Source organism: Populus euphratica, unplaced genomic scaffold (assembly GCF_000495115.2).
Source record: "Populus euphratica unplaced genomic scaffold, PopEup_1.0 scaffold231.1, whole genome shotgun sequence".
Taxonomy (NCBI): domain Eukaryota; kingdom Viridiplantae; phylum Streptophyta; class Magnoliopsida; order Malpighiales; family Salicaceae; genus Populus; species Populus euphratica.
Window position 1 is genome coordinate 123,153 of NW_011500112.1, and position 24,498 is coordinate 147,650.

The following is a 24,498-nucleotide window of genomic DNA, read 5'->3' on the forward strand; positions in this document are numbered from 1 at the left end:
AAATTGATAGTTAGTTCATTGCACAATCATAGGAGGGAAAAAGACTACGATAATTCAGTTGTACTTCTTACTTGCTGAGTATTTAAACCCCTATTTTGACTTTGCAGGGAAGTGCCAAGGCCAGGATTTGAGGCATTTGGCCTAGCAGTTTGATTTTGCAATCCTCGGACTTGGAGGTTATCCATCTGTGACCTATATATAAATGAAGAGATCATATTATAAAACCTTTCCATAATTGGTAGTCTCTCTTAAGCAGTAAAAGTTAATGGTGTTCAACCACAACAGCTAGAAGTCAATCAGTACCTAGGCATGAAGTTCTCTTGTTGGACATTGTCTATGTTAGGAATTACAGCAGCTCGATCGACTTGTCCTTGATTAGAAAAATATTGACTCCTGAATCCAAAATCATTTGCAAACAATATATTTAGCTTGTTGGGTTCATGTTCAAGCTATGATGTTTGTTTCCTGATTGAAAAACTAATTTTTTTTTATATAGAAAATACTAAACATGAAAAATTGGATACCGGGGAGCAGGAAAAGAAGGTCCAGGTTGAATGTGGTTGCCACAAAGTTCTGAAGTGGTTGCGTTCGATGTCATATAGCCATGTCCCGGCTGTGGTTGATGAGTATTGGAGGACTGATGCCTGAATAATATTCAAACTTAGAACTGTTATTCTAACTTGGTTGATGTTCATAATTCTTTCCATTATGGGCACACAAAAAAAGAGAGATAGAGAGCTCAAAAAGACTTGAAAGATCCTCGTCAATTTTTCAAGTTTATTGTTTTCATGATTAAAAGAGTGTATATGTATTCGAGGTTAATACCATTGATTCATCGCAGGCACTTGATTGCTCATTGGTAACTGATAATTAGTCCATTGTTGGTCCCTAAATAAGCAACATTTGTTAGTGATTTCTTGATACATATGCATAATTCTTTGCTATTAATCCACTAAGCATTTGATATCATTTTAGCTTACCTCAAAGGATTGGCACATTGAGGATGAAATAAATTAGGCAGATACCTATATTCAAACATAATGAATTCATTTAGTGTGAACAAGAAGAAGTTAAATAATGATGAATATTATGTACCTTGATGGAGCTTGAGGCCAATTTGGTTCATTTTGGTTGATCCATGACGATGATGTTCCATCTAAATCTCCCATTGTTGTCTGTTTGTTTAACAATAAACATTTTGAAGATGCTCGAGATAAATTGATACACGAAAACATAAAACTTTTTTATCCAATGGGTGATACAAACACTTGCTAATTCAATGGACATTGTAGCAAGGTGGAGTAGGCATGAGCACTCACCATGGTTTGAGGAAATGAAGGTGGAAACTGATCAGTTGTTTGTTGAATACTATCGTTGATCACATTGTTATCCCCCACCATGTTCTGTCCAACATGATCATTGCATAACATGAAGCTTTGGTTGCCTGGAACCTCCGGTGGCGACCTGCTTAATTTGTTATTAGGAACATTATTCTTTTTTGGGAATAATAAGAAAAATTAACTGTAGAATAACTAAATTGCAAGTAATCATCTTCTGATAAAATATGCTTAAGAACGACGTACAAGAGAAACTCAGAAATATTGAATGAATCTTCTGGTGATTGAAAATCGAACTGATTCGATGTCAAGTTGACATCATCCTCATTACAAGACGGTGGGACTCCTTCCATCTGAGGTTTAAAAAAGAACAGAAAGCACAGATTAGATAAGAATATATATAGATTAGATAAGAATATCTGTACACACACACACGACTTATTTATATGTTACAGAAATTCGGATGAAAAACAGGAAATATAAATGTTGCTGTTAATTATTTAATTCTTTGTTTGAATGCTAAATTATTTGTCACTTGTTGTAAACAAGTTTAATGAAAGGTAATTAATACTGATCAAGTTAATTCATGAATGAGTAAGAGACAATTTCATTGAATCATTATGTCAGAAAAAATTGGATAAAAATAATTAATGGCAGTCCCACAGGGCATGGATTACAGAATCTAGTATTGGAAAAGAAATCCCATATATAAGGAGTTAAAAACAGCGAAGAATTTTGAAAAGACAAAAACAATGAATTCAAGGTTTAGAGTTAATTTAGTATGAACACCACAGGGCAAGGATTACAAAATCTGCGAAAAAGATCGATTTATTTATCATGGATTACTTTAAAGATTCAGACAAGATGGAGTACAATTAATTTACCTGGATTCAAGATGTTCTTCAAGTGCTAGCTGGTTTGCTTAAGCAGTGATCAGCCAAAAGAAAAGGAAGAGAAATCACAGATCAGAGAAGAATTTATGGCTTAGAAAAATAATAAATATGCAGTATACATAAATCTAGTTCGCACAGATCATGAGATGAGATGTGGAAGAGAACGTTACATACTATTATTAGTAAGCTCACCTCAATAATAATTAATTTTCGTATTGTTGGACAGGAAGGAAGTTGCGAGGAAGCAACCCAAACATTACATTATAAGATATAGAAAGTTAACGTGTGGACCCGCCCCAATGTTGTCATTTCGAAGAAGCTGTCAAGAAAATGTAAACATGACACTTCGAAGAAGCTGCCAAGAAAATGTAAATAGAATATTTATGCATGCTGTAAAATTTTTAAAAAATTATTTTTTATTTAAAAATATATTAAAATAATATTTTTATATTTTTTATATTTTATATCATAATATCAAAATAATTAAAAAATACTAAAAAAGTATTTTAAAAAATTACATTGTAACTGTAAAAATAAACCAGTTCTGACATTTAATTTTTTTTTAAAATATTTTAAAAATGTAAAAATAAATAGGGTATAAGATGTGTACAAATAGGGTTTAAGGTGTAGTTCTTATGCTTCTGCCTTTGAGTGTGTATATTAGAGCAGAATGATTTTATTTAACCATGAAATTTTTGTGAGACAAATTATAGTGAATATTTTTCTATTTTACCAATATACCCATGTTGTTTATATCAGAGTGATGCTACATGCTGAGGTGGATATTAGCAACTGAGGAAAGCATACAAAAGTAAAAAAAAAAAAAAAAGGGATAGGAAAGACGAAAGCATGTCCAGCTAACAAGATCACCAATACCCAAATATTCAGATTTTAAAAATTACAATTTTTTTTGGTTACTTTTATAAGCCTTGCTTTACATATACATGTAAGTTAACTCAAATATTTATATTAAAAAAAATTATATTGTGATTGTACAATTTTTCATAATCATGGAAATTATTTTTTTTTCAATTTCCTTCTATAAATTTATATTTTTAGCTCTCGATCTATAAAGTATGATTTGGTATCTAATCCACATACTAGTTAATTGAAACAAGTTATCAGCCTTAAATCTCCATCAACATAATCTATAAACGTAATCTATAATGATAAAATTGAAAATAAAATAATTAGTTATTAAAAAAATTAAAAGATAAAAAGCTATTTTAATAGATAGTGTTTTCTCTCCTGGTACATGGTAAAAGCCTGAGGAGTTTTTTCTTTTTTAATTTTAATAATAATTCTGTTCTTGACTTCTTTCTATCCCAAGAAATCGAGAATGCTAGTTTCATTCATCAAGATTCTAAATCCTATATTTATATAAATTAGTAGAAAGGATAAAAACCCTAACAAAGAAATGCAGCATGCCCGCTTTGAATTATAGATCATCCAAATTCCAGGGTAAATAATTCGAGAGTAATTTGATAGTGTTTATAGATTAATTAATGATATTTCATTACTTTTTTATATATTTATTTTTAAAAAAATAAAGAGATACAACTAGAAAAAGAAAAATTCAAGATGAAAATATTCTTATTATTTTTTATGAGTCATGAATTTTATATTTTTTTTGTATTTTTTTTTGAATGAATCTAGAAAATAACTAATACTATACCACTAGTTATTCCCCTAATAATTATAAAATATTGCTTGGGAAATGCAGGTGAAGAATTAGAAACGAGGAAAAATGTCGAGACAATGAAAATTAATTTGTTATATAAGTGTACATATATGGCATACACTTTAAAGCTCCGAACTTCAGTAAATGATTTAATAGAGAATAAAATTTAATTTTAAATGCAAATTAAAATAGAGCAGAGTGACCCATGGAGAAAGCACCACCGGAATTCTACAAACAGTAGAGCGTCGGGAATCCTTGCACACCTTTGGTAATTTAATTATTCTTATTTCGTTTAATAACTCAAATATAATAAAGAATTAATCGATTTAATAGAGAAAACATGACTGAATCCATAAACTACATAAAACCCTTTTTGTTTCTTCTATTTCTTCTTCTGTGGTGCAATTCCCACGCGTCTTCTTTATGCCAAATGCCCCTCTTTTCAGATTAGGCATCTTCAACCTCCTTTTTCATCACGTCTCCATGATCCCCGTTGTGTCACAAACACTTTAGGAGTTCCTTTTTCGAAATCCTCATTAGAGGCTAATTTAAAGCCCTTCAAGATACCTTTCCAACGCGTCAAGAATCACAGCAATCCGATATGTGAGTGGAAAGTTATGATTAAGATACTAAAGTGCTAGCAGGCTGGTTCAGAGTGAATTTCACTACTCCTGGGCCTTGACTTGTCTGTTTAATGTCTATTATTTTTATTCACATTTTAGCATTTTATTCCAATGATAGAATGCACTTTCATAGACTCATCATCAAAACCACAGGAAAGCAATCAATCTTTAGCTTCAAACAACCAGAGGGAGATTCAGTGCAGTGGAACACTTCAACATCTACTATGAAGCTTGATTTGCTATCCATTCCGCACACCAGTTTTCCATTGATACTGTATGTGTTTTTGTTGCCGGAAAGTTGTCGATCAATAACTTTTTATCTTCTTCCAAGTTTTTTTTGTGTGATTTTTTTCCCCTTTCATCTCAAACTCATGAACTAAAAGATAAACAAAATAAAATTTTAAATCAAAATAAAAAATGCAAAAAATTATAAGGTAAACAATAAACTAAATTTTAGAATACGTCTCTTAACTACTCGTAAGCTTCCTATTCCGTTTTAGTTTTTCTTGAAGTTATTCTATTTGATGTCATGAGTTTTCCATTGAGAGATAAAAAAGAAGACAAATTGGCATCCTCTTCACCTTCTTACAATGCATTACAGTAATATCTCTAAGAGAATTGTAAATCAATTTTTGCACTGCAAATACTTTTCAGTTCCGGTAAATCAAACAATCTCACAATTTTCCAAGATAAACAGATTTTTAAATACACTCAAACATAATTTTAAATATAAAAAAAATTATGTTTTTTTGATTGCGGCATAACAGTGTTGGCAGAACCGTTGTTCTTTGGACTTTGAGCAGCAGTAGATATCTCCAGCGTACTGTTACCTGCCGGCTAGTGGAACCACTGCTGGGCTAGAAAACGTATGTTGCCGTTTTTTAGTTTATTAGAGAGAGGGCAGAAAGCCTTGAGAAAATAATTTCACATTCTGTGTGTTAGAAACCTGATTCCACCCAAAAATTAATAACACGGTAATTGAAGCAAATTAAAAGAATAAATGAAAATATAAAATGATTTAATAGAGAACAAAAAGTAATTTAATAAAGCAAAGTGACTAATGAAAAAAGTACTTAAATCCTACAAAAAGCAGATGGATAGTCGGAATCCCTTGCACACATTTGATATTTTAATTATTCTTATTTTGTTGAATAACTCAATTCGAAGTTGAATTCCCAAAATTCCCACTTAAAAGGTATATAGTTAATTAAATCAACATTAAACCAAATTAATATAACCCTTTTGAAAATAAATAATTATCCCTATTAAGAAAATCCAATGACGACGATGTATTTAAGGAGCAATATTAAAGCAAAGAAATTAAATCAATACAGGTAAATAAATGATCCAAAGATTAATCCATTCAATAGAAAAGGCATGAACGAATCCATAAACTGCATAAATCCGGAGAAGAAAACTTCTCAACAACAAATTGAGAATGATAAAACAAAAGAGTTACAATAATTAGAAATCTTAACAATTTAGTTACCCATCACTGTGTTAGTCATTCCTTTCCTCATCTATGCTCTTTTTTTTATCCCCTCTCTCTAGTGCGATTCCCACACATCTTCTTTATGCCAAATAGCCCCCTTTACAGAGCAGGCAGCCCCCTTTTTCAAAAGCAGGCAGCCCTCCTTTTTCATCAGGGACTAACTTTGTAGCCCTTTACGAAACCTTTCCAACGCATCAAGAATCACAGCAATCCGAAATGTGAGTGGAAAGTTATGATTAAAATACTTTCAAGCATCTTGTGGCCCTCGTCAAATGCATCTTTCTTGCTCCTTAGTCCTTTAATTATTCCCTCATCTATCAAATTACCTATCAACCCCTCCCTTTCAATCATACAATCTTCAGGAAATAATGCAGTATAAGAGACAATGTTGTATTTACTAAAACACCTAATTGATCGTAACTAAACCTCAATAACTTGAATACTTTCCTAAATTTCAATTCTTTCAATTTCTTCAATGTATTTCTCCATTCATGTAGGCCATCCACTTCTCTCAAGGTTCCTGCCTTTTGCAATTCGTTCCACTTTTAATGAAAGTGTTATGTCATGTACAAGTTTTTCTATAAACAAAGTCCAAGCTTCTTTCCTAGAAAGTGGTTTTAATTTTGCGGTGGTAAAGCCATCTGATGATAAATTGTTTATGATTGAGTTGTCATAATTAATTTGTATTTTTTTAATGGGACTGAAATTCTCACTTTGTATAGCTCAAAATTGTTCAATAAATTATCTAAAATAAAATTTTATTTTTATTTTTTTATTAGTTTTTATAATAATTTAGCAGTTCTATTCAGATATCATCTTAACTTAAAAGAGATAGATAATAATATTTAGTAATAAGATTTTGCAATTGGAATCTTGAGACATAAACACACACCAAATAAGATTATAAATATCTGATCTTTGTAAAAGCTTATTATAAATATGCTATTCCTTTAGATATGTACTCAAATTGTTTTATATCACAACTAGGCTGACAGCAGAAGGCTTGTGGAACCACTGCTGGGCTAGGAAAAGTATGTTGTCGTTTTTCAGTTTATATGAGAGAGGGGCAGAAAGCCTTAATTAGAAAATAACTTCATATTCTGGGGGTAGAAACCCCACGAAAGCAATCAAGCATTAGCTTCAAATAATAAGAGGGATCTTTAGTGCAGTAGGAAACTTCAACATCTATTATAAAAGTTTTGTTTAGTATGTTGTGCAAATCATGGTTTTTTTTTTTAATTTTGAATTGTATTTTACTAAAAATTATTTTTTTTTATTTTTAAATTATTTTGATGTGATGGTATCAAAAATAATATTTTTAAAAATAAAAAAAATATTATTTTAATATATTTTTAAATAAAAAAGCAATTCAAACCGTAATGTTATTACAATTTCAAAAACACCCGTATAATTTGCTATACAACCCGCACACCAGTTTTCTATTAATACAGAGATTGTGCTTTTTTTGTCCGAAAATTATCAACCAATAACTTTCTATTTTTTTCCTGAGTTTTTCGCTGATTTTTTTATCTCATATTCATGAACTAAAAAGTAAATAAAATAAAAATTTTGGGTCAGAACTTAAAATCAAAATGCAAAATGCAAAAACTTTAGGGATCAAAATTTTAGAAAACACAGCAAAGCCACTTTCTGGTTCCAATATCGTATGTAACCTTCGAAGTTTCAATTATTTTTAATGAATTAAATTGAACAGAATTTTGCCAAATAAAAGGTAGCAGCGTGAAGCCTCGCCGAAAGCCCAAGATTAAAAGTAACCATGCTCCTAGCCGAAGCCCGCCAAGATCACCCCCAGCAGATTGGAAAAATACTCATAACCATCTCGTAAAAAACATACCTAGGTCACCATGGTATACTAGAAAGTGGAAACAAATCGTTAGCAGAAACCAAAAAAAAAAAAAATTGTTCACTACTTCATCGTATTGATGGGAATGACTTTTGACCAGCATACATATGTAATGACTCCTGCTAAAATTATCTGACAAATTATCAGGCTTATAGAAAAAACTTAATAAAATTAGAGAAAAAATCATGAAATGCTTCTTAAATTAAATAAAATGGAGAAGAACACTCAGGTAATAAATGTTCAACTCACTTTCCAGCCCACAACAAAGAATGAAAGCATTTTTATATTCTTGGCTCACAAATAAGCTGCCAACAATTATATGAGAATCAAATCTCTCCAATCACATGGTCGTATAAAATGCTCAGCACTCAGAAAGCAAATTTATAGAGTATATAATAAGTCTAGTAAACTTCTTGATTTGGAGCAACAAGATAATGTAAAAAAAATGTAAAAGTTGAACTCACTTTCTCTCGAAAAGGATCCAGATCCTCTATCACCATAACTCCCGGGTTCCTAGGTCAACTCTGTTCAGCTGTGCAGGTGAACAACATATTTACAATCCAAGAAAAAAAATTAGAAAGCATCCCTCAAACAGGTTGGAAAAGATGCCGGAGGTAAGAAGACTATAGGCCATAGTAGCAGAGAATACAAAGAGCATTATTGTAGCAGAAAAATGTGATAGAACGACAAGAAAAGCTCATACAAACTTCATCGGCTAGTGCTTATGATGGCAGTTTCAGGTTTAGAAACCAAAACTCATCCAACAAAAAATGAATGTTCAATTCATACTCTCTCAAAGGCATTTAATAGAGCATCTTAGCCTTCCTCATTTGATCTCCTTAGTGCATACACGTGTTACTACTACTTCATGAAATAAAAAAAATGAAAAATGTTATTTATGTAATTGTAAGCACACTATATAAAAAAGAAGTATTTCATATTAATAAACGCTCTATCTATGGATTCATGTTAGGCTTCGATTTTCTTTGAAATATGGAATTGGCAATACCATTTCAAACCGATCCAAATCCACCCATCGAGCATCTTTAATCCAAAAGCATCATGCAAATAATTTCAATATTAATTAATAAAAATATCCTTGTTTATTTAAAGGACTATTTTCATCATTCATATCGAAAATAATTTTGTTTTGCACATGATTTTTAACAAAAATGATTGAAAGAATGATAAATTATTGAATATGAGCAAATTTAAGGTTACAATCTATTAGTATTCTTACAACGAAAGGATGAGATGGCTTCTCAAACTAACCCAAACTTTACAAAGGGACGAAGGACATCCTTTGCGCTAGGATGCTCCCACTCCACTACTGTCTCCCACCATTCTTTTGGTTCTATATACATTATTCTTAGAGAAAGGGGAGGAGATGGCTGGCCATTTTCAAGCAACGGAAGACAAATTGGCATCCTCTTCAGCTTCTTAGAAAACGTTACAGTAATATCTTCAAGAGAATTGCAAATCAATTTTGCACTACAGATGCTTTTAAGTTCTGGTAAATATCTCAGTCTCAGAGTCCTTAACTTTGGGAGAATGAATCCCGTGATGGAATTGGAGGTGTTGCTTTCTTCATCTGTTGTTCCTATTATCTCCTCCATTTTCTTACAGAGCATCACTTCAATCCTTTCCAGGTTTACGAGGTTTGGCAGCAACACAAGTGGGAACAACTTCTTCATACTCTTGCATCCACTACAATAAAACTCTTTAAGACCAGAAAACATACCATTATATGATGGAAATGGTGGTGGAGCAGAGCAGAACCAAGAAGATGAAACCAAGCTCTCCATGCTATCGCAATCGTAAATTTGGATAACCACCAGTTCAGGTGCATTCTCTAATGACAGAACATCACATAAACTTCTTGCATCGATGCTTTCACAAACCAGTTCTTGAATGTCATTTAAGAACTTGACTTGAAAATCTCTATCTCTGCTGACACTCAAATTACCCAACCCAACTGTTTTACTCGGAAAATAATCACCGTATTGCCAAAAATCTTCATCCACCATTCCTACTAAAATTCTGTATGTGCTTAATGATTGGGTCTTATCCCGAGATCTGAGATACTCCACGAAGTCAGAAAAACCTTCCAAATGGCACTCCAAAGTTTCCAAATTTCTCAAGGATACTACTTCCTTTACTTTAACTGTTATCGGACGATAATATTCGTCTAGTACAAAGACTTGCAGGTGAGAGAGTTTTGGTAAGATCCCACTAGGAAACTCCTTTTCACCACATCCATTCATTCTAAGATACCCTAGGTTGGTTAGGCATTCCATTCCTTGCGGCATCTTTTCGAGCGTAGTATGAGAGAGATCCAACCTCTTCAGTGCCCTGAGCTTCTTTAATGATGGAACATGCCTTAAGTTCTCACAATAATTGAGCAATAATGCAGTGAGACTCACCAAATCAGAGACAGAGTCTGGCAAATTTTTAATACCTGTGCGAGACAGATCAAGGACCATGAGCCCATGCAATTGCTTGAAAAATGAATCCGCAACAAATCCCAACCCTTCATTATCACATAGAAATAGAGTGGACAGACTTGGACACATTGGTGAATGGCTGGAAGGAATTTCTTCGATCATGTTCAGCATTAGTGAGACTCTTGTGAGATTCTCTGTCCACTCCTCTGCATCTGGTATCTCTTTTAATTGCGCACCTGCTTTAACCATGACTTTAGAGTTTTCTATTTGGATGGCCATGTCCCTAATCAAGTCACGCATCTCGACACGTCTACTATCATCATAATCCATTTGAGCACTTTCCAATAGGCAGACATATTCAAGTCTATTAAGCATCGTGTGGCCCTCATCAAATGCATCTTCCCTTCTCCTCTTTCCTTTAATTATTCCCTCGTCGATCAAATAATCTATCAACTCCTCCCTTTCAATCATATAATCTTCGGGAAATAATGCACAGTACAAAAGACATTGTTGTAGTGCTATATCACCTAACCGATCATAACTAAATCTCAATAACCGGAATACTTCTTCTATCCCCAAATTCTGATTCTCTCAATTTCTTTAATGTATTCCTTCACTCATGTAGGTCATTCACTCCCCTCAAGCTTCTTGCCACTACAATAATTCCCATTGGTAAACCAGCACATTCCTTTGCAACAGCTTTCGCAATTCCTTCCACTTCTGGTAAAAGTGTTATGCCACGTCCAAGTTTCTCCATGAACAAAGTCTAAGCTTCTCCCTCAGAGAGTGGCTTCACCTTGATTTTGCAGTGGCAAGTCATCCGATGACAAACCATTTTTGATTGAGTTGTCATAAGCAGCTTGCATCCTTTCAACGAGACTGGAATTCCCACTTTGTCAAACTCAAATTGTTCCACAAATCATCTAAAATGAGAATCCATTTTTGTTTCTTCATTAATTCTTCTGATAATTTGACAGCTCTATACACATCATCAACTTCTCTTAAAAATTCTAGATCAAGACATTTAGCAATAAGATTCTGCAATGAACTAATGCTAATTCTAGATATGTTGTAGTATTGTTGTTTTACCAACTCTCCCCATCCCGTGAATGCCAATAATTGAGACTTCATCATCCATTAACAAAGACCATATCACCTTTATGTTCTCTTCAAATGCTCGACCCACTAGCTTTTTAGAGCTAGTAGGTAATGGAACTCCTCTAGTCTCACTTGTGTTGTATTTAAGACATCTAGAAGATCTAGCTCCTGCGCCATGCTGTACTAATCTTCCACTATTCTCCACACCCTCCTCCTCTACTGGTTCTGTCCTCGCTCTAACCATGTTCTGCACATCATACATAATGACATCTTTGCTTAGTGAAGGTGCACAGAGTTGACGATAATATCTTCCATGGTCAAGACACAATGGATCTGATGGTTGGGATGAATCTCCTCGAGGCTTATCAGCTTGATTAATTGATGGCCTCTCACAAGAGATACCTCTCTCCAGATGCTGCATTTGTTCTGTTCTCGGTATAGTTTCAAATCCATCATGCAGACGCTCCACATCCTCCTCTTCCAGCATTAAATAGGTAGAGATTGCATTCAGCTTCTGCTCCTTTGAAAGGGCAGAGTGTATCTGAACCCATGTACCATCAGCAAATTAATCCACTAAATCTGTTACTGGTGTTGCTTCTCCTCTATTCTCATGAGCATCAACTCTGAGTCTCCAAGGAGAGACACTTCTGTCAACATGCTGAAAAGATCCTTCACCACTGTATTCCATGCCATTTGCCGCTTCTAAACGCGAATGAATTCTCTCAGGCCCAACACCTTGTGCCAAATTACCAAGTACTGCATTGTCTTGTTCTTGTAGACAGGTGGAAATGGTATAATCATTACCATTGCTTGAACTTGCTATGCTTTTATGTCTTTTGTTGCCAACATGCATCGCTAGAAAGGCTGCTTCTTGAACTTCTTTAGGCACCTGACCACAAATGCCAAACCATGCCCTCTCTCTCCTGATAAATGTCATTTGATCCTCGAAATGGAAGTGCCATTGGCAAATAAATGCCCGCAAAACTTACACTTCATGCTTCCATCATTCATATCTTCAACTTCCTTCCAAAACGGATCATCTGATCATACACTTGGTTGTATCCCATTTACGGTTGTATCCCATTTACTGTAAGTGTAAGGGTGATGTCATTAGAATTTTTCAAAAATTTAAAAATTATGTTGAATGCTTTTTCAAGGAAAAAATTCGTACAGTCCAATCTGATTGGGGTGGTGAATACCGTCCCTTTCACACACTACTTCAATCTCTTGGTATTCTCCCATCATGTCTCTTGCCCACACACACATCAACAAAATGACAAAATTGAACGCAAACATCGACACATTATCGAAACTGGCCTAGCTTTACTTTATCATGCCAAAGTTCCTCTCTAATTTTGGGAAGATGCATTCTCTACGATATGCTATCTTATTAATCGCTTGCCCACTCCTGTGCTCCAAAATAATTCACCTTTTCACACTCTCTTCCATCGTGAACCTGATTACTCTTTTTTACGCACTTCTGGTTGTGCATGTTGGCCAAACTTATGTCTTTACAATAAAAATAAACTCCAACCACGGTCTCTACTGTGTCTTTTTTTAGGGTATAGTCCCCTTCATAAAGGATACAAATGCCTTCACTTACCATCAAATAGAGTTTATATTTCCCGGGATGTAGTATTTAATGAAAACTCTTTTCCATGCACGTCTACTTCTCCTCTATCCTCCTTGTCTCCTAACATATTTGTGCAGGTCTTCAACAATCCAAGTCCATTACTCATTTCTCATGACTATCAGCCCATAACAGCATCTCCTTTGGACACTCCATCATCAATAGAAAATCTCATCCAACGGACTCTTAACACAACATCATCACCCAATCCCTTATTATCTATTTCAGATTCCTTAAACCCTCCTCCCCCACCTGATCCATCTTATCCAACTATCCCAGACACCAGCTCACAAACACCCCTCCCCTCATCAACTCACCCCATGACCACACGTGCAAAGAACCTTATCATCAAACCCAAAATTCATATAGATGACACTATTTGTTATCCCTTACCCCGAGCCCTTCTCACTGAATCTACTCAACCAGCCATGGAACCCACTTGTTACTCCACTACCATGCAAAACCCGTGTTGGAGAATAGCAATGAATACTGAGTTTGATGCATTACTGCAAAATCAAACGTGGACTCGAGTCCCCCCTTCAGAAGCATCAAATGTCATTGGATGTAAATGGGTGTTCCGGTTAAAACGAAAGGCAAATGGCTCCATTGATCGCTATAAAGCACAACTTGTAGCAAAAGGTTTTCACCAACAACTTGAACTAGACTATGGTGAAACTTACAGTCCTATGATAAAACCAACCACGGTATGTCTGGTTCTCTCTCTTGCTCTTTGTAGTGGCTGGCCTATATATCAGATTGACATACAAAATGCATTCCTACATGGAACGTTAACTGAGGTTGTCTATATGACACAACCGCCTGGCTTTATTCATCCCTAACACCAATCTCATGTTTGCAAGCTGCACAAAGCCTTATATGGCTTAAAACAAGCCCCACAGGCTTGGTTTTCACGGTTAAGCTCCAAGTTAATTCAACTTGGTTTCATCAGCTCACGGTCAGACACTTCCTTGTTCATTTCTCGCTCCACTGATTATCTCATGTTGGTATTAATTTACGTAGATGACATCATTATCACATACTCCAATCATGCTGCTATTCAATCACTGCTCCGAGAGTTACACATTGACTTTGCAGTCAAAGACTTGGGGACACTGAACTATTTCCTTGGTATTCAAGTTATGCCATGCAACCAGGGAATCATACTATCACAGCAGCGATATATCATGGATATTCTCAAATGAACAAAAATGGCGGATGCAAAGCCGATCAGCTCTCCAATGGCTTCCTCTACTCATCTTTCTAGTTTTGAAGGTGATCTTCTCTTGGATCTGACTCTGTACAGAAGTGCTATTGGCGCTCTTCAATATGTTTGCATCACACGCCCAGATATTTCCTTTTGTGTAAATAAACTATCACAGTTTATGCACAAACCAACCGACCTTCATTGGCAGTCTGTCAAACGTCTACTTCGATATCTTAAGCAAACCATCCAACATGGACTTCACCTTTATGCTTCCACATCCACTAATCTCTAGGTATTCTTTGACGCCGATTGGGCAGGAAATCGCGATGATCGACGATCCACTGGGGGTTATTGCATCTTTCTTGGTAAGAACTTAATATCATGGAGCTGTCGCAAACAGCAAACAGTTGCCCGATCAAGCACTGAAGCTGAATACAAATCACTAGCAAATACTGCTGCAGAATTGTCTTGGCTCATGTCATTATGTTCTGAAATTGGCATTCGTTTGTCTCAACCTCCAGTCTTATGGTGTGACAACATTGGCGCCACCTATCTATTTGTAAATCCAGTATTTCATGCAAGAACGAAACATGTGGAAATTGACTTCCACTTTGTATGTGACATGGTAGCCAAGAAACTTCTCTCCATCAAGTTCATCTCCAGCAAAGATCAACTCGCCGACATCTTCACCAAGCCACTTTCTTCCTCACGATTTGGTGTTCTGCGTTCCAAGCTCAACGTTCTTCCCATACCGTTATGCTTGAAGGGGCGTATTAGAGACCTAGTCAAACCCACTAATAATACAGTTAAACTCAGCTCATCCACTATTGCAGAAGAAGATAAGGATCAGGCTAAGATCATTTCAAGTATATCTCAACCTTCATAGTTATCTCTTACCTGTTTGTATATAATTATCTCCTACTATAAATAGAAGAACAAAACTTGTGTAATTTAACAGTTGCAAACAAAGTATAAATTTTACAGCTTTCAATACTTCCAATAAACCAACAATCAATTTTGAAACATCAGTTAATCAATCACCGATTATACACTTAGACATACACACATGGTTATCAAACGTCCATGGAGAAGCACACTACAGTACTTGTATATTTTTAGCAGGAATCGTATTTAAAATGGGAGCATATGGATTAGTTCAAATAAATATGAAATTATTATCCCACGCCCATTCTATATTTTCTTCATGGTTGATAATAGTAGGAGCAATACAAATAATCCTTGCAGTTTCAACATTTTGTGACCAATTTTTTTTTAAAAAAGAATAGTTTTGTTTTTTTATATCTCATATGGGTTTTACAATTATTAGAATTTGCTAATTCAACAACGCCATTTTACTAATAATATCTCATAGATTTATTGGCGCTACACTTTTTTTCTTTTCAGAAACAAGTTATGATGAAATACATCTTGTTTATCTTGATGAAATGGGTGGAATGGCTACCCCAATGCTAAAAATATTCATAATGATCAGTAACTTATCATTAGCTTTTCTTGCATTACTGGGCATGAGTAGTTTTTTGCGAAATTGATAGTATTTTTGGAATAATTACCACAAAAAAAATATTTTTTTAATGCCAAACATACTAATTACTTTTGTAACAATATTAACTCCATTGAAATAAAACCACAACTACCTTGAATATCTAGACAAGTTTTTTCTAATAAGAATTCTAGTAGAAAGTCTTGAATATGTACAAAAAAATTGCTAATGAGAATTATAGTATTCTAGATGATAATACCTATTTGTAAAGTCCATACATATTCTCTATCTCAAATTAATTATGACATGGTAACATCATGATTGATGAATTTTTGAGTCGAGTTGTATTTGCTGTGTGTTTTTCCTACTAGTTAAGGTTTTTGTTACGATGATGTTATTAACATCAAAAGGAATTTTGACTATATATCCACGAATGATACAAAAATCTATCCTTTTTTGGTAAAATGAATTCCTTAACCTAGTCGAAGAACTGTGGCAAAAACAGTTGAAGGATTCCAACCTCACACATGAATGAGGAGAGGCTAGTGATGTTGGATCATGTTCCATAACTTTAATCGTGTCGGAATTGGAATTAAAGTTAGCTAGCTAACCTCTGTGGCCCTCGAATGCTGAAAGTTAATTTCTGCTTCCATTTTCCAAAGGGGAAAGGGTGCAGCAAGCGACCACAAACCAGCCAGATGTATAAAACAAAACAACTGAACCCTTCTATATAAAACTATGCACAACATAATCTGCTTGACATGCACTGGAATGAAACCTAGAACCAACTGAAAAATGATCTATTATATAATTTTACATGGCATACATTTTAAAGCTCCGAACATCAATTATTTTCCTCTCTTTCATATATCTCGGAATCGGAATTTTCTTTTAAAATCCAACATCATGAGCTAATTGTTTTTTTCCGTTCCAATACTTCGGTTGTTTTAAATTCAGCCCTTTCTGAATTAAATTGAGTATCAATTTAAGTAAGATTGTTAATCGAGTATAAAATCAAAAGATAATGAAAAAAAACAGAGAGAATGGATGGTGAAAAAAGTTAACTTTGGTCCATCTATTTTCTTGATTATGCATTTAAGAGAGAGAAGGGTTCACTAGATTCCATTTTAGCCACGTAAAAGATTGAACTTGGTATCAATAAAATTTGTTTAATGAGAGAAGCTTAATAGTGGTTGTCAATAAATTTAATTTCTTTTCACAAAAAGAGGTCCACCCTTACATATTTTAGAAAAATAAAGAGGCCCAGGTGCACGAGCCTGGGATGAGCGGCTCACATGTTTGGGCTTGGTTTTTTAATGGCTCATTCTCGTTAGGCTTCTTGGGAGTTAAGTTTAGAGAATGATTTGAATAGTTGCTACTCGTATTTATACTTTTAGGGTTATGTACAATACTAGAGTGGAGTATACCACACATGATAATTATTCCTATATAAGGTATTTACACATATAAGGAGTCTATTCTAATCTTTTTCTATAATACACACTATCAAGCTAAAGATGGAGATTCCACCCGAAACTTGGATCGAAAAAGAGCAAACGAGACTGGGGAAAGCAGCTTGGTAAGGACATCAACTAGTTGGTCCTTTGAAGAGATAAAGCGTACTTGAACTTCTTGCTTAGCAACATGATCACAAACAAAGTGATAGTCAACTTCAACATGTTTTGCGAGCATGAAAAACTAGATTGAGTGATAGGAAGGTGGCCCCTAAATTATCACACCACAATGTAGTCATAAATGACGATGGAAAATGAAGTTCTGATAATAAAAAGCGAATCCATAAGATTTCAACAGTACCATTAGCTAAGGCCTTGTATTCTGCCTCTATAAAAGACCGAGCTACAGTGCGTTGCTTCCCTGATTTCCATGAAATAAGAGTAGCTCCAAGATATACAAGATAACCACCTGTTGATTTTCGATCATCAATATTGTTAGCCCAATCAGCATAAGTGAAACCATGAAGAGACAATAAGGAATCCCGAGTAATGTATAGACCATAAGAAGCTATATCCTGAAGGTAACATAGAACGCGTTTAACGACCGACCAATGATCCTTAGTAGGAGCATGCATAAACTGACATATCTTGTTGACTACATAATAAATATCAAGTCTGGTAAAAGTAAGATACTGGAGAGCCCCAACAATCTGTCTATATCATGTTGGATCAAAGTAAGGAGTACCAGATGCGATGCTCAATTTTAAGGAGGTAGATAGAGGGGTAGCAACCGGTTTATAAGAAGTCATAGTTGTTCGTTGGATAATATCAAGAGTATACTTATGTTGGCTGAGTAACAAACCCATAAAAAGTGGATTTAACTTCAATGCCCAATAAGAAATGAATAGAGCCTAAATCTCGAAGCTTAAACTCTGAACTCAGTAAAATAATTAAGCGTTGAAGCAAAGTCGGGTTACTCCCAGTCAACAAAATATTATCAACATATACAGTAAATAAAATATAGCACTACTGAAGGAGAGAATAAAGAGAGAAGTATCAACCTTCAATGCCTAAAAACCAATGGAGATCAGAAACTCACTTAACCGGTTGTACCATGCCTGAGACGCTTATTTCAAACCATACAAAGATTTATTTAGATGACACACATGCGATGGGAATGTAGGATCAACAAAATCAGGTGATTGTGCCATGTACACCTTCTCCTGAAGAATATCATTCAAAAAGGTATTATGGATATCCAACTGATGAATCTGCTAACTATAGGCAGCAACGATAATAAGGACTAGTATAATCGTTGTTGGTTTAATTACCGGACTAAATGTTTCCAAGTAATCAACCCTCTCTTACTAAGTGAAACCTCGTGTGACCAGTCGTGCTTTATATCTATCCACACAACCATCGACGTGCCTCTTAATTTTATATACCCACCGACTGCCAACCACATTCATAGATGGAGCAAAAGGAACTAATGACCAAGTGTCATTACTGTGAAGGGTCTGAAGTTCTTCTTGCATGGCTTTATGCTAAATCAAGTATTGGTCAGCAGCCTTAAATGAAACTGGTTCCTGCTGAGGCAACGATGTAGACCGGGAGGCAGATGAGACACTCAAGTTGGCATTTTTTGATGAACGTGGGCGAAACACCATGGAGTGAGTGCGTGCAACCTGAGGTTGAGTGGAAGACACCCTGTTTTAGCCTTGTTGAAGAGAGAAATGAGACAAATCAACGCATAAATCAAGTCCAGGGGGGAAATAGGGGAGGAACCTAGTGTTGAAGGGCGCAATAGAGGACTAGACTGAACAGGGGAAGCAAATCGAAAGGGAGAGCCAGCAAGGGAAGGAACAGGGGAGTTGGGCAAAGCAGATATCATAGGAGACACATATATTGCACGCAAAGTAGGGGACCCAATAAAGGAGAGTGCCACATCAGGAGAGACTGGGGCCATAGGAGATACATGTGAGAGTGACAAGTCGGGACCTGTACCTGTAGAATGAATATGACAGTGATATGCAGGCAAAAATAAGGAAGCGGGAAAGGTTGATGTAGGTGCAGGGGGCTTTGCTGGAGCACTGGATTTTACTGAATATGGTGCAAAGAAAGATGTGAAGGACTGGAAAGTGACAGCAGGGGGTTGTAGAGGTGAGGCGATACTCTGTTCAGACTTGTCAAAGGGAAATACAATTTCATGAAACTGAACATGACGAGCATTATAAAGACGATTTGATGACAAATCAAGACATTGATAACCTAAATGAGAGTTCTATAGAAAAACATAAGGAGAAGAACGAAAATCTAATTTATAAGCATTGTATGGACGAAGTAGCGGAAAATAAAAACACCTGAAAATACAAAGAAATTCATAGTCAGGAATCGATTTCAAAAGACATTCAAAAGGTGTTTTATGATTAAGAACCAGAGTTGGCATGCGATTAATTAAATAAACAGAACTTTCAAAAGTAGAACTATAGTATTTTAAAAGAGCTTTACATTAACCTAGAAGAGTAAGTCCAGTTTTAATAATATGTCTATGACAATGTTCGACTATGCCATTTTGTTCATGAGTACAGAGATAGATCACACGATGATGAATACCAATTGTTTTAAAATGGGTATTGAGTTTTTGATATTCATCGCTCCAATCTGTTTGAACGGATTTAATTTTTTTAAAAAAATTGATGTTTAACTTGTGCTTGAAATTGATGAAAGACAATAAACACATAAGATTTGGCAGCCAAGGGGTAAAACCAAATGAACCATGTATGGGCATCCAAAAAAATAACAAAATACCAAAATCCATCATATGATAACATAGAAAAAGATCCCTAAACATCACTAAAAATCAAGTCAAGAGGAGCTTGAGTTTGATGACCTGTAGTTTTTAAAGACAAATGAGATGACTTACAAGAGGACATGCTGAACAATTAAAATCAAAATATTTTGACATACAGGACACATTTTTATTTGACACTAAAAAATGCAAAATACGTGGACTAGGATGCTCAAAATGACGATACCAAACATCAACTAAAGTAGAGATTCGGGTGGATAGAAAGGCTTGAGATAATGATGTTTTAGAGGACTCAGGCAAAATATATAGACCATCTCTACTCCGACCAGAAAGAAGCACTGCGTTTATCATGAGATCCTTAATATAAAATACAAATGGATAAAATTCAAAAAACACGTTATTCTCATGACAAAACTTCTGAACAGATAGTAAAGGTTTTTTTTATGGTAGGAACATGTAAGATGTTGGATAACATAAATGTGTGTTTGGGTGAATGAATGTGAGAATGAGCAATATTAGAGATAACAAGACCTTATCATTATCAATATGCAAGTGATCATTTCCAAGGTAAGGTTCTGAACTTGTCATATTCACAAGATCCAACGTCACTTGATGATTTGCATCTCTATCAAGAAACCAAGTAACAGGAGAAGTTGTAGGGGCAGTATTAAATGCTAAATTGGCATTAGCTTGTACATGATGAGTAGATAATTGAAAACACTGCTGGGCAGTATGCCCATAATCATAGCATAGTTGACATTTGATGGTGCGGTGAGAACCTCCAAACCGGGTGCTTTGCTGCCCAAAGTGCTGACTTGAGCCATAGGAGACCCGATTTCCCTGTTATCCAAATTGTAAACCTGAAGCAGAATTTGCAGGACTAAAATTCTGGGCTGAACTATAACCATAACCGTGATTTCCACGATAACTACTACGGTGATTTGGTCGCCAGCCCCAGCGAAAACGACCTCTTTTGCCAGCATTGGAACCTAACTGCCGCTGCCCAAAAAACACAGATGGCTGCTGGGATGGAGTGGGTAACAGAGGATCTGTTACAGCAGGATGGATACTAGCTTTGTTGATAAATTCATGTGTGAGGAGGTGGCTGTGGAGGTCAGTGTACGAGATAGGATCAGCTTTAGTAGATAAATTGGTTACCAGGTCCTTAAACTTGCTACGTAATCCCCGAAACACATACAGATTAAATTCTTCCATAAAAATCGGTCTACCGACTGCAGCAAGTTCATCAAACAAGGACTTAGCCTTCTGCAGATATGTGCTAATAGACTCATCATTCTGTCCTGGCTCTTGGAAGGAACAGTGGAGTTGCATAATTCGTGAGTTAGAAGGAGAAGCAAGAGATGTTTCCAGCGTTGTCCAGATGGCATGGGAGGTGTTACAATCAACCACTAGGTGCAGAACTTCTATAGAGAGGGAGGATAAAAGAGCACTCATGATTAGGTGGTCTTGTAGCTTCCATGACAGATAAGAAGCATTAACAGCAGGTAAGGAGGTGTCAACAAAAATCAAATGAGAGGGAGGGCATGGTAATGAGCCATCCATAAAGGGAAAAACGCCTTGGCCTAAGAGAAAAGGTTTCATCTGCATCCTTCAATACAAGAAATTGGTGTTGGAGAGCTTTAAAGATATTACCTGCTGAGTGTTGGGGACAGGGATGATAGCAGGGACTTTTATCATAGCAGTCATGACATCTAAAGAGGAAGTCTGAGGCAGTTCGATTTCAGCAGCAGCAAGGGAAGCACCAGATGTAGCAGCTGACATTGATGGTGGCACAAGAGAGGAAGAAGAGTGAGTGAGGGGTCCAGCAGCAACAAAGTTATTCGTCATTGACAGAGAAGATAACTGAACCAGATGAATGTAGATGGTTTGCAGACAAATAAAGATGTGATTTTATTTTCTTTGCTTGCTCTGATACTAAGTTAAGTTTAGAGAATGATTTGAATAGTTGATAATAGCTGCAACCATCCTTTGTATCTATGCCTTTAGGATTGTATACAATATAGAGTGGAGTATACTACACATGATAATTATTGTTCTATAAGATATTTACATATATAAGAGTCTATTCTAATCTCTTTCCATAATATTGGGCTAGGTCTGCCAAACTAGGCTTGGTTTTTCTATAAAAAATTTTCACTTAATTTTTTTTTTTCAAAGTTTTTATTATATGTTTAAAGAAAAAAAATTAAAATAACATTTTTATTAAACCCAATAAAATTTATGATTCAAGTTACAAGTTTGGTGAGTTTAGACACAAAGCTCATGTCGATCTATTATGTTATCATTTATATATTTTAAAAAAAAAATTGTTTTTAATATTTTTTAAAGCATTTGGTTTATTTTAAATTGATCTCCATGATATGTTTCGTGTTTATTTTGTATGATTAATTTGTTTTGATTTGCTTTTTATAAAGTCACGGGTTTGACGAGTTTAGCCCCAAAACTCATGTCGATCTATTATGTTGTCGTTTACATAAAAAAAATTTTAATTGTTTTTAATGTCTTTTAAAGCATTTGGTTTATTTTAGATTGATCTTTATCATATATTTGGTATTTGTTTTGTATGATTTATTTATTTATTACAAAATTATTATGATCTCATGACTTATATTGTAGTGGATGATGACAAACAATAACCCTCGTTATATTTTAATATATGCAAATATTGATTTTTTTTATTTATAGTTATATTTTTTCTTAATATTAAAAAATATTTAACAACACCTACATGTTCATTCTTTAGTGTTAAAAAAATTGAATGTATGCAAAATGTGGTTCAAATAAATTTTTTTTATTAAATAGACTTATTAATTTTGTTATATATTTATTGGCATAAATAATTCTAAATTTATATAATTAAATATATACATAACGTGGTTAAAATAACTAAACACACTGACTTTTTGCTACCAAACTAGCTTTTGGCAATTAGTGGCTTGACCCCGAAGGTCACGAACCTGGTCCCAAATGCCAACAACCGAGCATAAAAAGGTTTCAACCCCCATGGTGCCTTTTCCTTGTTATAAATATAAAATAAAATTTAAGTCAAGGAGGTCCAGTCTTAAATTCTCCAAACATTATCCATGTCTCAAGCTTATGGGATCCAAGATTTCATATTTATTATAAAATTATAATTTTATATGAGTTTTTTATCTTATGATTCAAGAAGTTTATATTGTAAATTCAAGAATTTTAAGTTTATAGTCAATTTTATAATTCATAAGAATATTTGATCCCTGAATTAGTTTTCTAATTGTTTTGCATAAATTCTTAAGAATAAAAATATTCTAACAATGGTTTTTGTGCTAAAAATGCTACTCTATTTGACTTTTAATTCAAATTGTATTTATATAGTTAAATATTTTTCTCTTTAATAAACCTATTATTGGATTTGAAATTTATAACTTATTTTATAATTCAAAATGGAGATTTGGTTTATTTTTTAAGTTTTTTATTTTTTTAAAATTAATTGAAATAAAAATAAATCAAATAATTTCAGCAAATTGATAAAATCAAAAATACAAGTAAATAATAAATTTCAATATTCAAAGTAGAAAATCATAGGAGTAAAATCTAACTCTGACTATAAATATCTTTGGAAACATATTGCAAATCGTATTTTTTTAAAATCTGATTTTTTTATTTAAAATTAATTTTTTATGTTTTTTAAATTATTTTAATATGTTAATATTAAAAATAATTTTTTTAAATAAAAAAGTATTATTTTAATATATTTTTAAATAAAAACACTTTAAACCTAACCACTACTACAACCATCCTAATCTCGTTACTTTTAATTATATACCTCTAAATTTTCAAGAGAGCCTTAACCATTCCTTTATGCAAGTGCACGCTTTGCCAAACAATCCTTTAGGAAAATGAGCTGCCCTCCGACGACTTTCCATAACAGGCCAGGATTAATTTCGACCCTTCGTTGGCGATAACAGCGATGGGAAAGATGACACTTCTCTACATCCATGCCCATTTCAATTCCGAGAAACCCCCCCACCATTCCATAAGAAAGTAGTCCTCTTTCTTTGAAGAATTTTCCCAATTAGTCCTTATATTTTAGATACTCTTAACTTGCCCTTAAGACATTTTCTAATCTATCCTTTCAATAAGTATCTTTGTTTAAGCTAACAAAGATATAATTACTTGGAACAACCTCAATCCTGCCTAGTTTATTAAAAAAAAATGAAAATTAAGATTTTTTTTTCATGTTAATTTTTTTCTCATGGTTACTTGTAAAGAACAAATTATAATCTAACCATTAACATGTTATTTAATAATTAATTAAATTCTAAATATTTTGTTTTATTAATTTTGACTTAAAAAATAAAATCAACCAATTACCCTATCAATTTTATTATTTTATTATTAATTAATTTTTCCCAAACATTTCAATTTAAAAAAAAATTCAAAATTCTTAAAACAAAACTATATATAT

General features: G+C 34.2%; 2 protein-coding genes and 1 pseudogene across 2 annotated transcripts in view; all 3 read right to left on the reverse strand.

The window, feature by feature from the left end:
* LOC105109796 (probable disease resistance protein At4g27220) overlaps positions 1-12,114 on the reverse strand; it is a 15,411-nt gene extending 3,297 nt beyond the window's left edge. Inside the window, exon 1 of the mRNA XM_011004611.1 lies at positions 11,614-12,114. Coding sequence (XP_011002913.1) covers positions 11,614-11,919 — 306 coding nt within the window. The 5' untranslated portion in view covers positions 11,920-12,114. The remainder of the gene's footprint in view (positions 1-11,613) is intronic.
* LOC105109798 (probable disease resistance protein At4g27220) overlaps positions 1-12,176 on the reverse strand; it is a 53,865-nt gene extending 41,689 nt beyond the window's left edge. Inside the window, exons 1-4 of the mRNA XM_011004615.1 lie at positions 12,108-12,176; positions 2,222-2,549; positions 1,584-1,690; positions 1,320-1,464 (exon numbers count right to left, since the gene is read on the reverse strand). Coding sequence (XP_011002917.1) covers positions 1,320-1,464; positions 1,584-1,690 — 252 coding nt within the window. The 5' untranslated portion in view covers positions 2,222-2,549; positions 12,108-12,176. The remainder of the gene's footprint in view (positions 1-1,319; positions 1,465-1,583; positions 1,691-2,221; positions 2,550-12,107) is intronic.
* Positions 12,177-17,279: 5,103 nt separating this feature from the next.
* LOC105109819 (uncharacterized) lies at positions 17,280-21,878 on the reverse strand (annotated as a pseudogene).
* Positions 21,879-24,498: the final 2,620 nt, after the last annotated feature.